Source organism: Dendrobates tinctorius, unplaced genomic scaffold (genome assembly GCF_039654945.1).
Source record: "Dendrobates tinctorius isolate UK_male_01 unplaced genomic scaffold, ASM3965494v1 ptg000156l, whole genome shotgun sequence".
NCBI lineage: Eukaryota > Metazoa > Chordata > Amphibia > Anura > Dendrobatidae > Dendrobates > Dendrobates tinctorius.
The window spans coordinates 4,701,628-4,715,457 of NW_027361823.1; the positions used below are offsets into that span (position 1 = coordinate 4,701,628).

The window sequence follows — 13,830 nt, forward strand, 5'->3', positions numbered from 1 at the left end:
ATCAATTACTGCATCAATGCGGCGTGACATTGAGGTATTCAGCCTCTGGCACTTTTAAAGTGTTATGGAAGCCCAGGTTGCTTTGATAGCAGCCTTCAGCTCGTCTGGATTGTTGGGTCTGGTGCCTCCCATCTTCCTCTTGACAATACCCCATAGATTCTCTATGGGGTTAAGGTCAGGCGAGTTTGCTGGCTAATCATGCACAGTGATACTGTTGTTTATAAACCAGGTATTGGTACTTTTGGCAGTGTGGACAGGTGCCAAGTCCTGCTGGGGAATTAAATTTCCATCTTCAAAAAGCTTTTCGGCAGAGGGAAGCATGAAGTGCTCTCATTTCCTGGTAGATGGCTGTGCTGACTTTGGTCTTGATAAAACACAGTGGACCTACACCAGCAGATGACATGGCTACGTCTGTGTGTTGTGGCTCTTGAAGCAATGTCTCCAGCAGCAGTCCACTCCTTGTGAATCTCCCCCAAATTTTTGATTGGGCTTTTCTTAACAATCCTTTCAAGGCTGCAGTTATCCCAGTTGCTTGTGCACCTTTTTCTACCACACTTTTTCCATCCACTCAACCTTCCATTAATATGCTTTGATACAGCACTCTGTGAACAGCCAGCTTCCTTAGCAATGAACTTTTATGGCTTACTGTTGTGTAATCTCTTAATCCGACTTTTGTGGCAGGGCTCCCTCTGGTGGATACTGCTGGTAGTGGAGCTGGTCAACCGGATGTTAATCCAACAGCTGCAGAGGATAATTGGAGAAGTGGAGGTAGTGACTGGGAGTACATAAGCGAGCAAGCTTCTCTCAGTGGCGCCGGTGATACCCCTATCTGTGCAAAGTGAGGATAGCTGTCTCCTGCCTGATTCTGCATTTACAGCTAAGTGTCATTTGTTAAATCCTTTGCATCTGATTTTGCCTTGCTGTCAGGAGTCAGCTGGCTCCCCCTGGGGCTACTGGCTCCTGCCCCGTATTTTTGTATCTTGTGTTTGTTTTCTCAGTCCCCTGCTGTATTAGCTTGTTGCTAGCTGCCAGTTCACACCTAAGTGCTGATATAGTGGGGGCGAGGTTGTGCTAACCTCAGTATTTTTGTGCTTCAGTCGTGTTGGAATTTTTAGGGTTTTTGCATGATTGCAGACAGTGCCTTTTCTGTCCTATCTAGTCAGTGTGAGCCCCATCATTTGCTCAGTCTATTTTCTGTCTGTGTCCGTGTTTCATCTTGTCTCACCGACAATATATGTTTGGGGGCTGTCTATTCCTTTGGGGATCTGCTCCGGGGCAGTTTAGGTTTCACCTTTCTGTATTTAGGCTTAGTTAGTCCTCCGGCTGTGACGAAGCGTCTAGGGCATCATAGGAACGCTTCACGGCTACTGCTATCTGTGTTGTTAAGATCAGGGGTCTGTGATCCGCTGAGTTACCAACCTCTCTGGTGTTCTGGTGGCATAGACTTTTGCGCTTTCCTCCTCGGTGACCCATTCATACCAGCTTACCCTCCTTGTGGAGTGTGTCAGTGACTGCCTTCTGGTCACCTGTCAAGTCAACAGTCTTCCCCATGATTGTGGAGCCTACTGAAATAGACTAAGGGACCTTTTTAAATGCTTAGGAAGCCTTTGCGGGTGTTTTTGTTAATTATTCTAATTTACTGAGATAATGACATTTGGGTTTTCATTGGCTGTAAGCCATAATCAACATTAACAGAAATAAACACTTGAAATAGATCACTGTTTGTAATGACTCTATAGGAGTTTCACTTTTTGTATGAAAGAACTGTAATAATTAACTTTTTGACGATATTCTAGCTTAGTGAGAAGCACTTGTAAGTAATCTGTGACTGTTGCTTGGAGTTTCGGCTGTGTGCAATTCCTTATCCTCTCCTATTTGTTTTTCCGTATTTTTCACTCCGGTGTTCCTCTCTGTTTTCTGTGAGTTCATATTGGTAGTTTTGTTCATCTCTGTACATCCTTCCTTATTAGTCTGGTTTGTGAATATTCATACACTATTACTCCCCACTTCCCTGGGTAGGGGAGGGGGACAGCATAGTGGATGGGATTTTAATAGACGCCCGCAGCTGACCTGCCTGCTTAGGCTGGTTTCACACTAGCGTTCGACAGGGCTGCGGATGGCAGCCTTCTTCCTCCATTAAGCCCCGGCCACTGCTGCACCTCTTCCTACAGCTCTGCCTACGTCGGTATGCATCCTGCATACCCCATCTTTAACATTGGGTATGCAGGGCATGCAGATGCCTCCGCATGCGTCGTTGTCGCATTTGGATGCGGTCGTAGCAGCGTCAAAATGAGGCATACATCTGCATGGCCTGCATACCCAATGTTAAAGATAGGGAATCCAGGACACATGCCGACCTAGGAAGAGGTGCAGCAGTGGGCGGGGCTTAAAGGAAGAAGGCTGGCATCTCCTGCCCTGCCGAATGCTAGTGTGAACCTAGCCTTAGATGGGCGTGTCTCTCCAGACCACAGCATGTCTGTCAAATTCTCTTGTTGAGACGCCAGTCTCTGCAAGAGAAATTTCAGAATATATTGGACACAGTAAATCCACACGGTTCAGTGATCACATGCACATTCAGCTGCGTTCAATAGACAGCAGTGCAATGGATCCAGCGAACATGCGCTCCGCTCAAAGCGCTACCACTTCTGGATTGTGTGCACCGGCCTAAGGCGGCAGTCACACAGAGTGACTGCAGATTAATCAATTTAGGCCAGACAGCATACAACTGCTGACCGGTAAACCCCGCCGGCTGCCGCTTACACGCCTGGTTACACAGGCAGACCGGAGTAAGCACCGCGCACTGATTTATTCTGGCCTGCTCGGGGCCAGTCAGCCATGCTGCTGCTACACAGGACAGTGCACCGCGAGAAGGCTGCACAAAAAATCACTTTACACAGCAAGAGAATAGACCAGTCATTTTCCTATTAGCTGGCGGTGTAAATGTCATGGTGAATAGTGGCTGCAGCGTCCTGCTCTGCCAGCCTCCATCTTGTCGTAGCACACCAGTCGGGGACAGTGTAATTATTGCCTGTAGAGATGGAGTCTGGCGATACACAGCTCTGCTGTGTGGCCGCTGTTCCCCGCCCGCGCCCTCAGGCCGCCCTGCTCTCTCGCACTATTTCCCTTGTGTGAGGGTTGTCTTTTGTAAGATGGCTCCGGAGCACGAGGCCGGAAACGGCTCCAGGTCACGTGACAACAGACCGCCGTGCTCGCTGCGTCACTTCCTGCCGTACCTTCCCGCTCTCCACTAGAGACGGTTTTGACGTCACTACGTCTCGCCCCACGAGTGGTGTGTATGAAAGGAACGCCCGGCGCTCGGCCATTCTCTTTTTCAGCTTTGAACCCGTCCGCTCACACGCCAGGTGAGTGACTCCGCGCCGTGAGGTGGGTCCTGGGGTGGGAACAGTCAGCGGCGCCATCGCGCCTGTGTGCTGGGCAGTTACGTAGTGGTTTCTCGTTTTATCATGCGATTTCCATTACTGCGGCTTCCGGCCAGGGGACGGGTACTGCCGTGTTTCCAGTCACGCTGAGCAGTACGGAGGCCCGCGCACCGTGTGCAGCGCTCAGTGCCGGCCCGCCGCCATTTTGTGCTACCTCGGTACAATAGTAGCGTAATAGTGAGGCGCGGAGGGGGGTGCGGGTCCGGGCTGCTGATGGTGCGCTCAACGCCGGCCGCACACTGCGGTTACACGGTGCGAGCGCCTGTAGTGTGTAGTGTAGCCGCGCAGGGCTGTGTGTGGCGGCTGCGGGTCACCGCCGTGCGGTCACTACGGGCTGTGGAACACCGGGGCCGTGCACAAGGAGGACTCTGATTTAATATAAGCTTATGGTAACAGTAAGACTGTGTGCAGACGCTGCGGATTAATCCGCATGAATTTTGCTAAAACCGCAGGTCAAAAGATCTGCGGTTTGGTCCTGCGGTTTCACCATCTCCACAATGGTGGAGATGGGAAACTGCTGCGGATTCCGCAGAAAGAATTGACATGTCAATTCTTTCTGCGGTTTCAAAACCGCGCGGTTTAATCCGCACCGTCTGCACAGCGGTTTTTGGTTACCATTCATTTGAATGGTACTGTACACCGCAGCTAAAACTGCTGCGAGTCCGCAGCGTGTGCACATACCCTAAGGCTGTGTTCACACACAGCGTTTTTTTAGCGGTTTTGCCAATAAAACCGCTAAAAATAAGCTTCCCGTTAATTTCTATGCATTTTGCACTTTTTGTGCATATTGATGTTTTTACCACGAAAAAACGCATTGCGGTAAAAAACGCAGCATGCTCATTAATTTCACGGATTTTTCTGCGTTTCTGGCGTTCAATGCATTTTGAAAACGTGCCGGAAAAAAACGCATCAAAACCGCGAAGACAAGGTGCGGTTTCTGGGAAGGGAGTCAGGTTTTTGAGCAGAAATTTTCTGCTACGTTTGCACTTAGCCTAATCGTTCAGGTAAAAGTGCCACAGGCTATAGTTAATAATGCTTATATATACACCTGTATACAGTCCCCTTCCTGGAGGCTCCCCGTAGAGGGATGTCCCTGTATACGGTCCCCTTCCTGGAGGCTCCCCGTAGAGGGATGTCCCTGTATACGGTCCCCTTCCTGGAGGCTCCCCGTAGAGGGATGTCCCTGTATACGGTCCCCTTCCTGGAGGCTCCCCGTAGAGGGATGCCCCTGTATACGGTCCCCTTCCTGGAGGCTCCCCGTAGAGGGATGTCCCTGTATACGGTCCCCTTCCTGGAGGCTCCCCGTAGAGGGATGTCCCTGTATACGGTCCCCTTCCTGGAGGCTCCCCGTAGAGGGATGCCCCTGTATACGGTCCCCTTCCTGGAGGCTCCCCGTAGAGGGATGCCCCTGTATACGGTCCCCTTCCTGCAGGCTCCCCGTAGAGGGATGTCCCTGTATACGGTCCCCTTCCTGCAGGCTCCCCGTAGAGGGATGTCCCTGTATACGGTCCCCTTCCTGGAGGCTCCCCGTAGAGGGATGTCCCTGTATACGGTCCCCTTCCTGCAGGCTCCCCGTAGAGGGATGTCCCTGTATACGGTCCCCTTCCTGCAGGCTCCCCGTAGAGGGATGCCCGTGTATACGGTCCCCTTCCTGCAGGCTCCCCGTAGAGGGATGCCCGTGTATACGGTCCCCTTCCTGCAGGCTCCCCGTAGAGGGATGCCCGTGTATACGGTCCCCTTCCTGCAGGCTCCCCGTAGAGGGATGCCCGTGTATACAGTCCCCTTCCTGCAGGCTCCCCGTAGAGGGATGCCCGTGTATACAGTCCCCTTCCTGCAGGCTCCCCGTAGAGGGATGCCCGTGTATACAGTCCCCTTCCTGCAGGCTCCCCGTAGAGGGATGCCCGTGTATACAGTCCCCTTCCTGCAGGCTCCCCGTAGAGGGATGCCCGTGTATACAGTCCCCTTCCTGCAGGCTCCCCGTAGAGGGATGCCCGTGTATACAGTCCCCTTCCTGCAGGCTCCCCGTAGAGGGATGCCCGTGTATACAGTCCCCTTCCTGCAGGCTCCCCGTAGAGGGATGCCCGTGTATACAGTCCCCTTCCTGCAGGCTCCCCGTAGAGGGATGCCCGTGTATACAGTCCCCTTCCTGCAGGCTCCCCGTAGTGGGATGCCCGTGTATACAGTCCCCTTCCTGCAGGCTCCCCGTAGAGGGATGCCCGTGTATACAGTCCCCTTCCTGCAGGCTCCCCGTAGAGGGATGCCCCTGTATACAGTCCCCTTCCTGCAGGCTCCCCGTAGAGGGATGCCCCTGTATACAGTCCCCTTCCTGCAGGCTCCCCGTAGAGGGATGCCCCTGTATACAGTCCCCTTCCTGCAGGCTCCCCGTAGAGGGATGCCCCTGTATACAGTCCCCTTCCTGCAGGCTCCCCGTAGAGGGATGCCCCTGTATACAGTCCCCTTCCTGCAGGCTCCCCGTAGAGGGATGCCCCTGTATACAGTCCCCTTCCTGCAGGCTCCCCGTAGAGGTATATACACCTGTATACAGCCCCCTTCCTGCAGGCTCCCAGTAGAGGTATATACACCTGTATACAGCCGCCTTTCACCAGACTTTCCTTTGGCATAAAGTTTACGGTCTAATTGCTGGATGTCTTCGTACATTGTGTCCCCTTCCCACTTCCACATTTAGAACTCTGCTCTATTAGCCAGAGCTGAGCGGCCGCAGAGAATCTGCTGTGCAGAGGGTGGGGCGCTGATCAGCTTATTGTTAAAGATTTATTTTGGTATATTGTCATCTCAATGGTCCTCTATTAGCAGTAACAATAAGATGCAACATTCTGCACTGTCCTGTTAATATTGTCGTTATTCCACTTCAGAGTTATAACCATGTCAGACGAATGCATTGTGCGAGTGCGAGGATTGCCGTGGTCTTGCACACGTGAGGAGGTGCTGGAGTTTTTCTCAGGTAATGCACACAATGCTGCTGTTTGTTTAGTGAGGAATTCTTATGACATTTGGATTGAACTATAAACTGGTATGAAGTATGTAAAGATTATATTGTTCTCACAAAGGCAGCACGGAAATGCCTTACACAAACCCAGCATTAAACTAGCCTTAGCTGTGCAAAATGGTAAGCACAAGGGAAAAATTGTTAAAGTACAATTTGGGGCTAGAGGGTGCAGCTATAGCTGGATTTGTGTCTTCAGCTCTTAAGACTGGACTTTTACACTTGTAGAATGCGGTATCGCTGACGGAGTGGGTGGCATTCACTTCACAATGTCCAAGGAAGGTCGTCCTAGTGGAGAAGCCTTCATTGTACTGGAAACGGAAGACGATCTCAAAAAAGCAGTGGAGAAAGACCGTAAATATATGGGCCACAGGTACATTGAAGGTAAGGCTCTCCGTCATCGTACTGTTCTGTAGATCTATCGCAGCATTTAATTGGGCCACTCTTAGTGAAGTAGCATATTAACCCTCTTTTTTTCTGTTCTAGTTTTCAAGTCGAACAATACAGAAATGGAGTGGGTTTTAAAACACAATTCCAGCGAGACGGAGTCTGACACAGACGGGACGGTCAGACTCCGTGGTCTTCCATTTGGTTGCAGCAAGGAGGAAGTTGTGCAGTTTTTCTCAGGTACCTCTAGTTTCTTAATGCTGTGATTCTTCTTTAGTGAAGTCTTTCAGCAGATTCCTAATGCTCGTCATTTAATCAGAAGCCATTGTACCGTAACATGCTAAGTTAGAAGTATGCTAAATGGTTGGCTCATTTACACTGGCGTGTTACATGTCCATGTTCTCTTCTGTAAAAACAAGATTTTATTCTAGCAGTAGGAAAAACCTTTCATTCAGGAAGTTTTTCTCCTTCTGGAATAGTTTGGTTTGTGTTATATTAAAAAAAAATTTTCTGCCAAATACCATTTGACAGTGAAGTGTGTAGTGTGAATGAGCCCTAAGTATCATGTAGATATGCTAACATTGCGGGGTGGCGGGAAGCTAAACATAAATGTGAGCTGATAGGCTATTGGGATTATTATAAAGTTGTCGGTAATGTTAAGATGGGTTTGTTGCAGCCTTTAACACTGTTCCCCTTGATGGGGTTATTTGTCCTTGGGTTAAAGGGTTGAGAATCCTGCCAAATGGGATAACATTGACGATGGACTACCAGGGGAGAAGCACAGGGGAGGCCTTCGTGCAGTTTGCTACAAAGGAGATAGCAGAAAATGCTCTGGGGAAACACAAGGAAAGAATAGGGCACAGGTGGGGATGGACAGAACGGGATGGTTATATTTCTGTTTTGTTTCATGTTTTCTTTATTATTTTGGGTTCTGTGGTGGGAGGGGAGGTTTTTTTTTTTTTTTTTTTTTTTAATACTTTTCGTTAAATCTTAAATCTATTTGCAGTCAATAAAACAAAGTGGTATCTACTAATATTCTCTTCCAATTTTTCCATTTTCTGAGATTTTTAAACTGGGTTCTACAGAAGTCTATAGTACCGCTTATACATTCAGTGGAGCCACTATAGATATTATTTTTGAAGCAAGGCATTTTTTATTTAATCCTTACTTACATTATTTCTCTTAAACAACTCTGGCATAGATACATTGAGATATTTAAAAGCAGCAGAAGTGAAATTAGATCTTCGTACGATCCGCCCAGAAGGATGATGGGGCAGCGCCCTGGCCCATATGACAGACCAATGGGAGGTCGAGGTGCTTATTACGGAGCTGGCCGCGGTGGTAACATGTACGACCGCATGCGTGGCAGTGGAGGCTATGGGGGTGGTAAGTAATAAGTTATACATGCACTATTGCTTTGTAAATCTTCACTTTTATGTTAATTTTTGATGGCCTTTTACTTGCTGCTTCTGGAACTTGTTGCAGATTTTTCCACTTATGTTGTGAATTGCATCTGCAAATTAACAACATGGAAATTGATCTGGTCAAACTTAACCCATTCACCCCCAGCTATTCATACTTTTTCCTCCCTTCCAAGAGCCATAACCTTTTTTTTTCCCCCTCATCTATATGTTGTATATAGATTTGTTTTTTGCTGGACAAGTTGTACTTTTGAGTGATACCATTCATTCTGCATCATTGTACTGGAAAATGAGGGGAAAAAAATTCCAAGTGCAGTGAAAACAAAACTGCAATTCCAAAATGTTTTTTTTCCAGGTCAGTACAAGTACAAAGATGCCAAATATGTAGGTTTTCTTTTATTATCTTTTAAGTGGTGGAAAAGTCAGAACTTTGTAGAAGAAAAAATTAACTTTTGTTACTATTTTCCAAGATGCATAGCGGTTTCATTTTTTGGGGATGTGGGCGCTGTGTGGTCTTTTTTACATATACCATTTTGGGGTACAAATTATCTGTGCCTTTTATTAGTGTTTCCACAACCCCAAAAAATGTAATTCTAACTTTTTGATTTCTTTTCTCGTTACGCCGTTTACCGATCGGATTAATTTTATTTTATATTTTGATCGGATATTCCTAAAGTTGGCAATATCAAAGGTGTTTTTTTTTTTTTTTTTTTTATATGGGCTAAAAAAGGGGTGATTTGAACTTTGGTGGGGGGTTTTATTTATTTTTTTTTTTACTGTATTTAATGGTGCCTTTGAAAAACTTAAAGCAGTGATTGTCTAATTGCCTTTGATATACATCGTGCACACGCTTTCTGTCTGCATGTGTTGAATTGCCTCGGTCAGTGATTTTGCCCTATTTCCCTTGTCTGTTCTAGGTTATGGTGGATTTGATGAGTACAGTGGATATAACAACTATGGATATGGGGCAGATGGTTTTGATGATCGACTCAGAGAAGGTAGAGGTATGTCCCTGGGGACATTCTTTTGACATTATGCATATTTAAATAGCCTCTTAGTTTGGGCTTAAAATAGTAATCAGCAGTATTTGGGTCCATGTAGAGCTATTTTAAGGCAAATCTAGCTACCAGACGTTTGATCTGGCAGATCTTGAAATGGAAAATGTAGGCGCTACTGCTTTTTAACAGTTGAGATTGGAAAAGGGTTCCAATCTCAAACTGTTAAACAGTAGCGCCTACATTTTCCATTTGAAGGATGTCCTACAAAAACCAAACTATGGCTTGTGATTAGAGTTTTACATTTATTACTTTGGATGTTGTCCACACCTGCTGATTCTGCAGCAATCCAGTCAGAATGCATGTGGTGGGGGCAGATGTCATAAAATAGTCAAGTTTCTGGATTTTCATATGCCTGATAACTTTATAAAGGGAGATGAGCAATCCCCAAAGGTTTTTCAATCACTGGTTCCTTTTAGATACACACATAAGGCCAGACCCAGTGTACATGACTATGGGAGGGGGGTTAGAAGGAACACCTGCCGGCCTAACTAGTGTCTGGTAGCTATCTTCGGTGACTGATGAGCCTTCAAGCCTCCTGAGAGATAAAGTAGTAATGCTAATATGTTCTTTGATCTTCTAATGTGTGTTTAGGGAAACATATTGTGGGTTAACATCTGCTGGTTCAATTATATTCTGAATGTTTTTTTTCTCTGTAACAGAAATTAAAGTACCTTTTTTTTTTTTTTTTTTTTCTTAGCTATGGCTCAGGGTTATCCTGGAGCTGCCGATGCGGGCTCAGGCTTTCACAGTGGGCACTTTGTTCATATGCGAGGCTTGCCTTTCCGTGCCACTGAAAGTGATATTGCCAATGTAAGTAGCAAGGTATTTCTGGTGTGACTTCGCAATAGTATAAATGGAGTTTGTCATTTACCAAGTTGTAATGACTTGCTCAGTCGCAATATCATGTGAAAGATAATTTCACTCTTTAACTGAGAAATTTACCAGAAATGAGACAGCTATGTAAAGACTATGCTGTAATTGTAATAATGGACCTTTTTTTTAGTAAAGAAAGCTCTTAGTGTAATGAGAAATGTGCTTGGGTGGGATGGGGGCTGATGTATCATGAATGTTTTGTTTGACCACTACAAGGTGAATGAGTGTCTAAATATCTAACTCTTTGTGTTTAGTTCTTTTCTCCCCTGACACCAATCAGAGTTCATATTGACATTGGAACGGATGGAAGGGCCACTGGTGAAGCTGATGTTGAATTTGCAACCCATGAGGATGCTGTAGCAGCCATGTCTAAAGATAAAAACAATATGCGTATGTAAACACTCTCCTACTCGTTTGAGTTGAGCAGCTTCTTGGGAACTTATAGAATATATATATATATATATATATATATATATATATATATATATATATATTTTTTTTTTTTTTTTTCCTTACAGAGCATCGGTATATTGAGTTGTTCCTGAATTCCACCGCTGGTGGGGGTGCTGGAATGGGTGCAGGCATGGGAGCAGGAATGGGTGCAGGCATGGGCACAGGAATGGGATGTTATGGTAGAGATGCGCTAGGTGAGTTATGTACTATTATTGTATTGTTAACGTTGTTACTTATGACTTGTGTTTTGAAACTGTTAAACTGTAAAGCGCTGCGGAATATGTTGGCGCTATATAAAGATTATTATGTACAAAATCACTATGCAGTGTTACAGTAGTATTTTTATGGTTTGCCCCAGTGTCATGCATTTTTTTTCTCCAATGTTTTCCTTACAGATGGCTCAGGGTATGGTGCAGTAGGGAGAATGGGAATGACTGGAAACTACAGTGGATGTTATGCAAATCCTGATGGTCTTGGTGGATATGGTAATGTATGAAATTGCATTCTTCATTTTTATAATATTTTTTTTGTATGCTTCTACCTGTGATAGGTTTATGTAATTCAATGTGGCTATTACAAAAGTTTGAAAATGATTTGTAAGGCAGCATAGGCCTATCCAATCTAAGGTCCTCATAGATTATTTCTTTCCATCAGCTAATAATGTGGTGAGGCTCACAGAAATACCCTTTTAAATCTAATACGGTCTGACATTTGATTGGAATACCCCCTTTTAAGCAGCTACTGCAATTTACATTATGCCAATAGTCCATTTTCTATGTTAAAGGAGCTGTTCCACTCTGCTTCTCGACAAACAAGGCAGTAGTTGCTACTGTTGTGACATAATGTGCCGAGTGCTGCCCCATTGTCTACTGTTCAGTGCTTGTCTGCAAAGATGGTAATAAGCAGGTTACCCAGACCTTGCACTTTAATACCTAGGCCAAACAGCATGCACGGTTTATAACCATAATGCTGCCTGTCTTGGAATAATTATAAAATAATCATTAGATATTTTCAGATTTATTTTCTTCCTGTTACTTACACTGCAAAGGTTATCTTTGTATCTGGACACAGGCTGCTGATAATATGGGAGCCCCTCAAGTCTTTATCTTCCCATGTATGTTTAGAGGGCACAGACTATCTGTGCACCAATAATCTACTCTAATTTACATCACTATCAGTACATGCAAATTTCAAACCCCCATGTAGCAGAAAATTCCTAATTGGGTTTGTGGAATATCCCCAATATCAACTTTATATTAAGAAGTCCCAAGTTTCTTCTTTGGCACAACAAAAGGTGAAGTTCATGACAAATCCACATGTAATATACAGTTTGTTGCAGAATTCTGTCTTGATCAGATTATCTGATCGTGTGATCAAACATTGGCCACAACACTGCTCTGCAGGCTTAATATTTACACTGAAACAAATGAGGGCAGTCGTGTAAACAAAGTTCTGCAAAATCGCAGACAAAGATTACCAAGGGAAAATGTCGTACAGCAATTACACCACAAAAGTTTAAGGTTTTGCTGTAATTATCTCTTTAAACATCTGTATCTATTACATGGTTAAACAAAGATGGAATTCCCATTTTATGGTTAAATACAGGTGGATTCACGTTTGGTGCTGGAGTAGATAATTTGTGTGAGTCACGTTTTGTTTTTGTTTCTAGTACTGTTTTTTTCACAATTGTATCTGAGAACGGATTATGACTTAATTCAAACTTGTTTTTCACAGGAAGGGGGAATTCTGGAAACAGTGGGGGCTACTTTGGACAACATGAGGGGATGAATACAGCTGGCTGGCGAGGATTATATTAAATGCTTTGTTGCATTACGTTTATGGAAGAAGCAGTTTGTTAGTTACGTTCTTTGTGTTTTGGGCTTGTGCAGAATTTGTACAAGAATGTTGATCTTAACATTTTTAGTGAGCCGAGTACAGTGGATTGTTGCTGTAGGACTTCATTTGTTTGGATGCAAACATTGACTTTGAATAAATTTTTTTTATAATCACTGTGTGTTTTATTCTTTTGATGGCTCAGACTGGAGAATATCAAACTCGTACAATGGTATAGTAGGGTCATTGGCATATAGCAGCTATAAGGATCCGATTACTTGGACGACTGCCGATCTGTAAAATTTTACAGTCCAGCGGACATTTCATCCCCTTCTCCGTGCCTGTTTCACCTTCCTGACCTGGCCAAATTTTAAATCTGACTAGTGTTATTTTAAAGTAACTCTGGAACACTTCAATGTATCCCAGTGATTTCTCAGATTTTTGTTGTGATACATTTAACTTTATTAGTGGTATATTTAGGTAGAAATTTTTTTTTTTTTTTGCATTTGTGAAAATACCAGAATTTTGAAACTAAACTCTAAATTTTTATATTCATCGGTCCTGCTGTACAAAATGTTTTTTATAAATAACACTTCCCGTATGCCTGCTTTATATCTGCATTATATTTTTAAAAATGTCTGTGAATGGATACCATGTTTTGGCATAGGTGGTTTCCTTCATTGGAGACTGCCCTTCCCGTGGTTGTTCCTTCACGGGGAAAGACCTGGCTAGTCATTGCTTGCGTTGAGAAACGTGATGGTGTCTCTGCGGCTTGTGTTTTGCATGTTTTTACATATTTCCCATAAGGGATGGGGGCATTGCTCTAGAATCACTGCATTGAGAAATGTGATGGTGTCTCCGCAGTGTTGGATGTTGATCTCCATGAGTTTATTCATCCTCATTTTTCACACTGCTTTATATCTGTATCATATCTTACAAATTTTATTTTTTGTTAGGAAGTTTTTCAAACAAAATTTACAAAACTGTTTCTTTGTGACATCACATTTGAAATGACTTTCAGGGGCCGACATGACAGAAAATGCACAAATTGACATAATTCTAAAAACTGCACCCTTTGGTGCACACATAAAAGAAGTTTATTAACCTTAGTGCTTCACAGGAGTTCAAGGGATGTGGAAGGAAAAAATGTTGCTTTAGCCCCAAATGTTAAATTTTTACAAGAGTTACAGGCGAAAATGAACTGTATGAGTTCTGCAGATTCTTCGGAGTACAATCTCCTGAGAACACCAATACCCCATATTTGGGGGGGAAACTACTGTTTGGGTGCACAGCAAGGCTTGGAATAGTAGGAACGCCATTTTTGGAGCACAAAATTGGCTTGAATAAATAGTGGATGCCAT

At 44.6% G+C, this 13,830-nt stretch overlaps 1 protein-coding gene across 7 annotated transcripts; it reads left to right on the top strand.

Annotated features, from left to right (window-relative positions):
* Nucleotides 1-3,205: 3,205 nt before the first annotated feature.
* On the top strand, nucleotides 3,206-12,645 carry HNRNPH3 (heterogeneous nuclear ribonucleoprotein H3). Of its 7 annotated transcripts, none has more exons than XM_073548159.1 (13): nucleotides 3,209-3,362; nucleotides 6,314-6,402; nucleotides 6,673-6,828; nucleotides 6,931-7,071; nucleotides 7,556-7,694; nucleotides 8,033-8,217; nucleotides 9,170-9,256; nucleotides 10,008-10,120; nucleotides 10,438-10,573; nucleotides 10,702-10,830; nucleotides 11,032-11,126; nucleotides 12,242-12,277; nucleotides 12,371-12,645. In XM_073548159.1, the coding sequence occupies exons 2-12, from the start codon at nucleotides 6,324-6,326 to the stop codon at nucleotides 12,266-12,268; spliced, it is 1,287 nt and encodes a 428-aa protein (XP_073404260.1). In that variant the 5' UTR covers nucleotides 3,209-3,362; nucleotides 6,314-6,323; the 3' UTR covers nucleotides 12,269-12,277; nucleotides 12,371-12,645. The 7 variants fall into 7 exon arrangements, with proteins under 7 accessions (XP_073404261.1, XP_073404260.1, XP_073404259.1 ...); XM_073548158.1 differs by having other exon boundaries at nucleotides 11,032-11,121; XM_073548160.1 differs by lacking the exon at nucleotides 12,242-12,277 and having other exon boundaries at nucleotides 3,206-3,362; nucleotides 11,032-11,121.
* The last annotated feature ends 1,185 nt before the right edge of the window (nucleotides 12,646-13,830 follow it).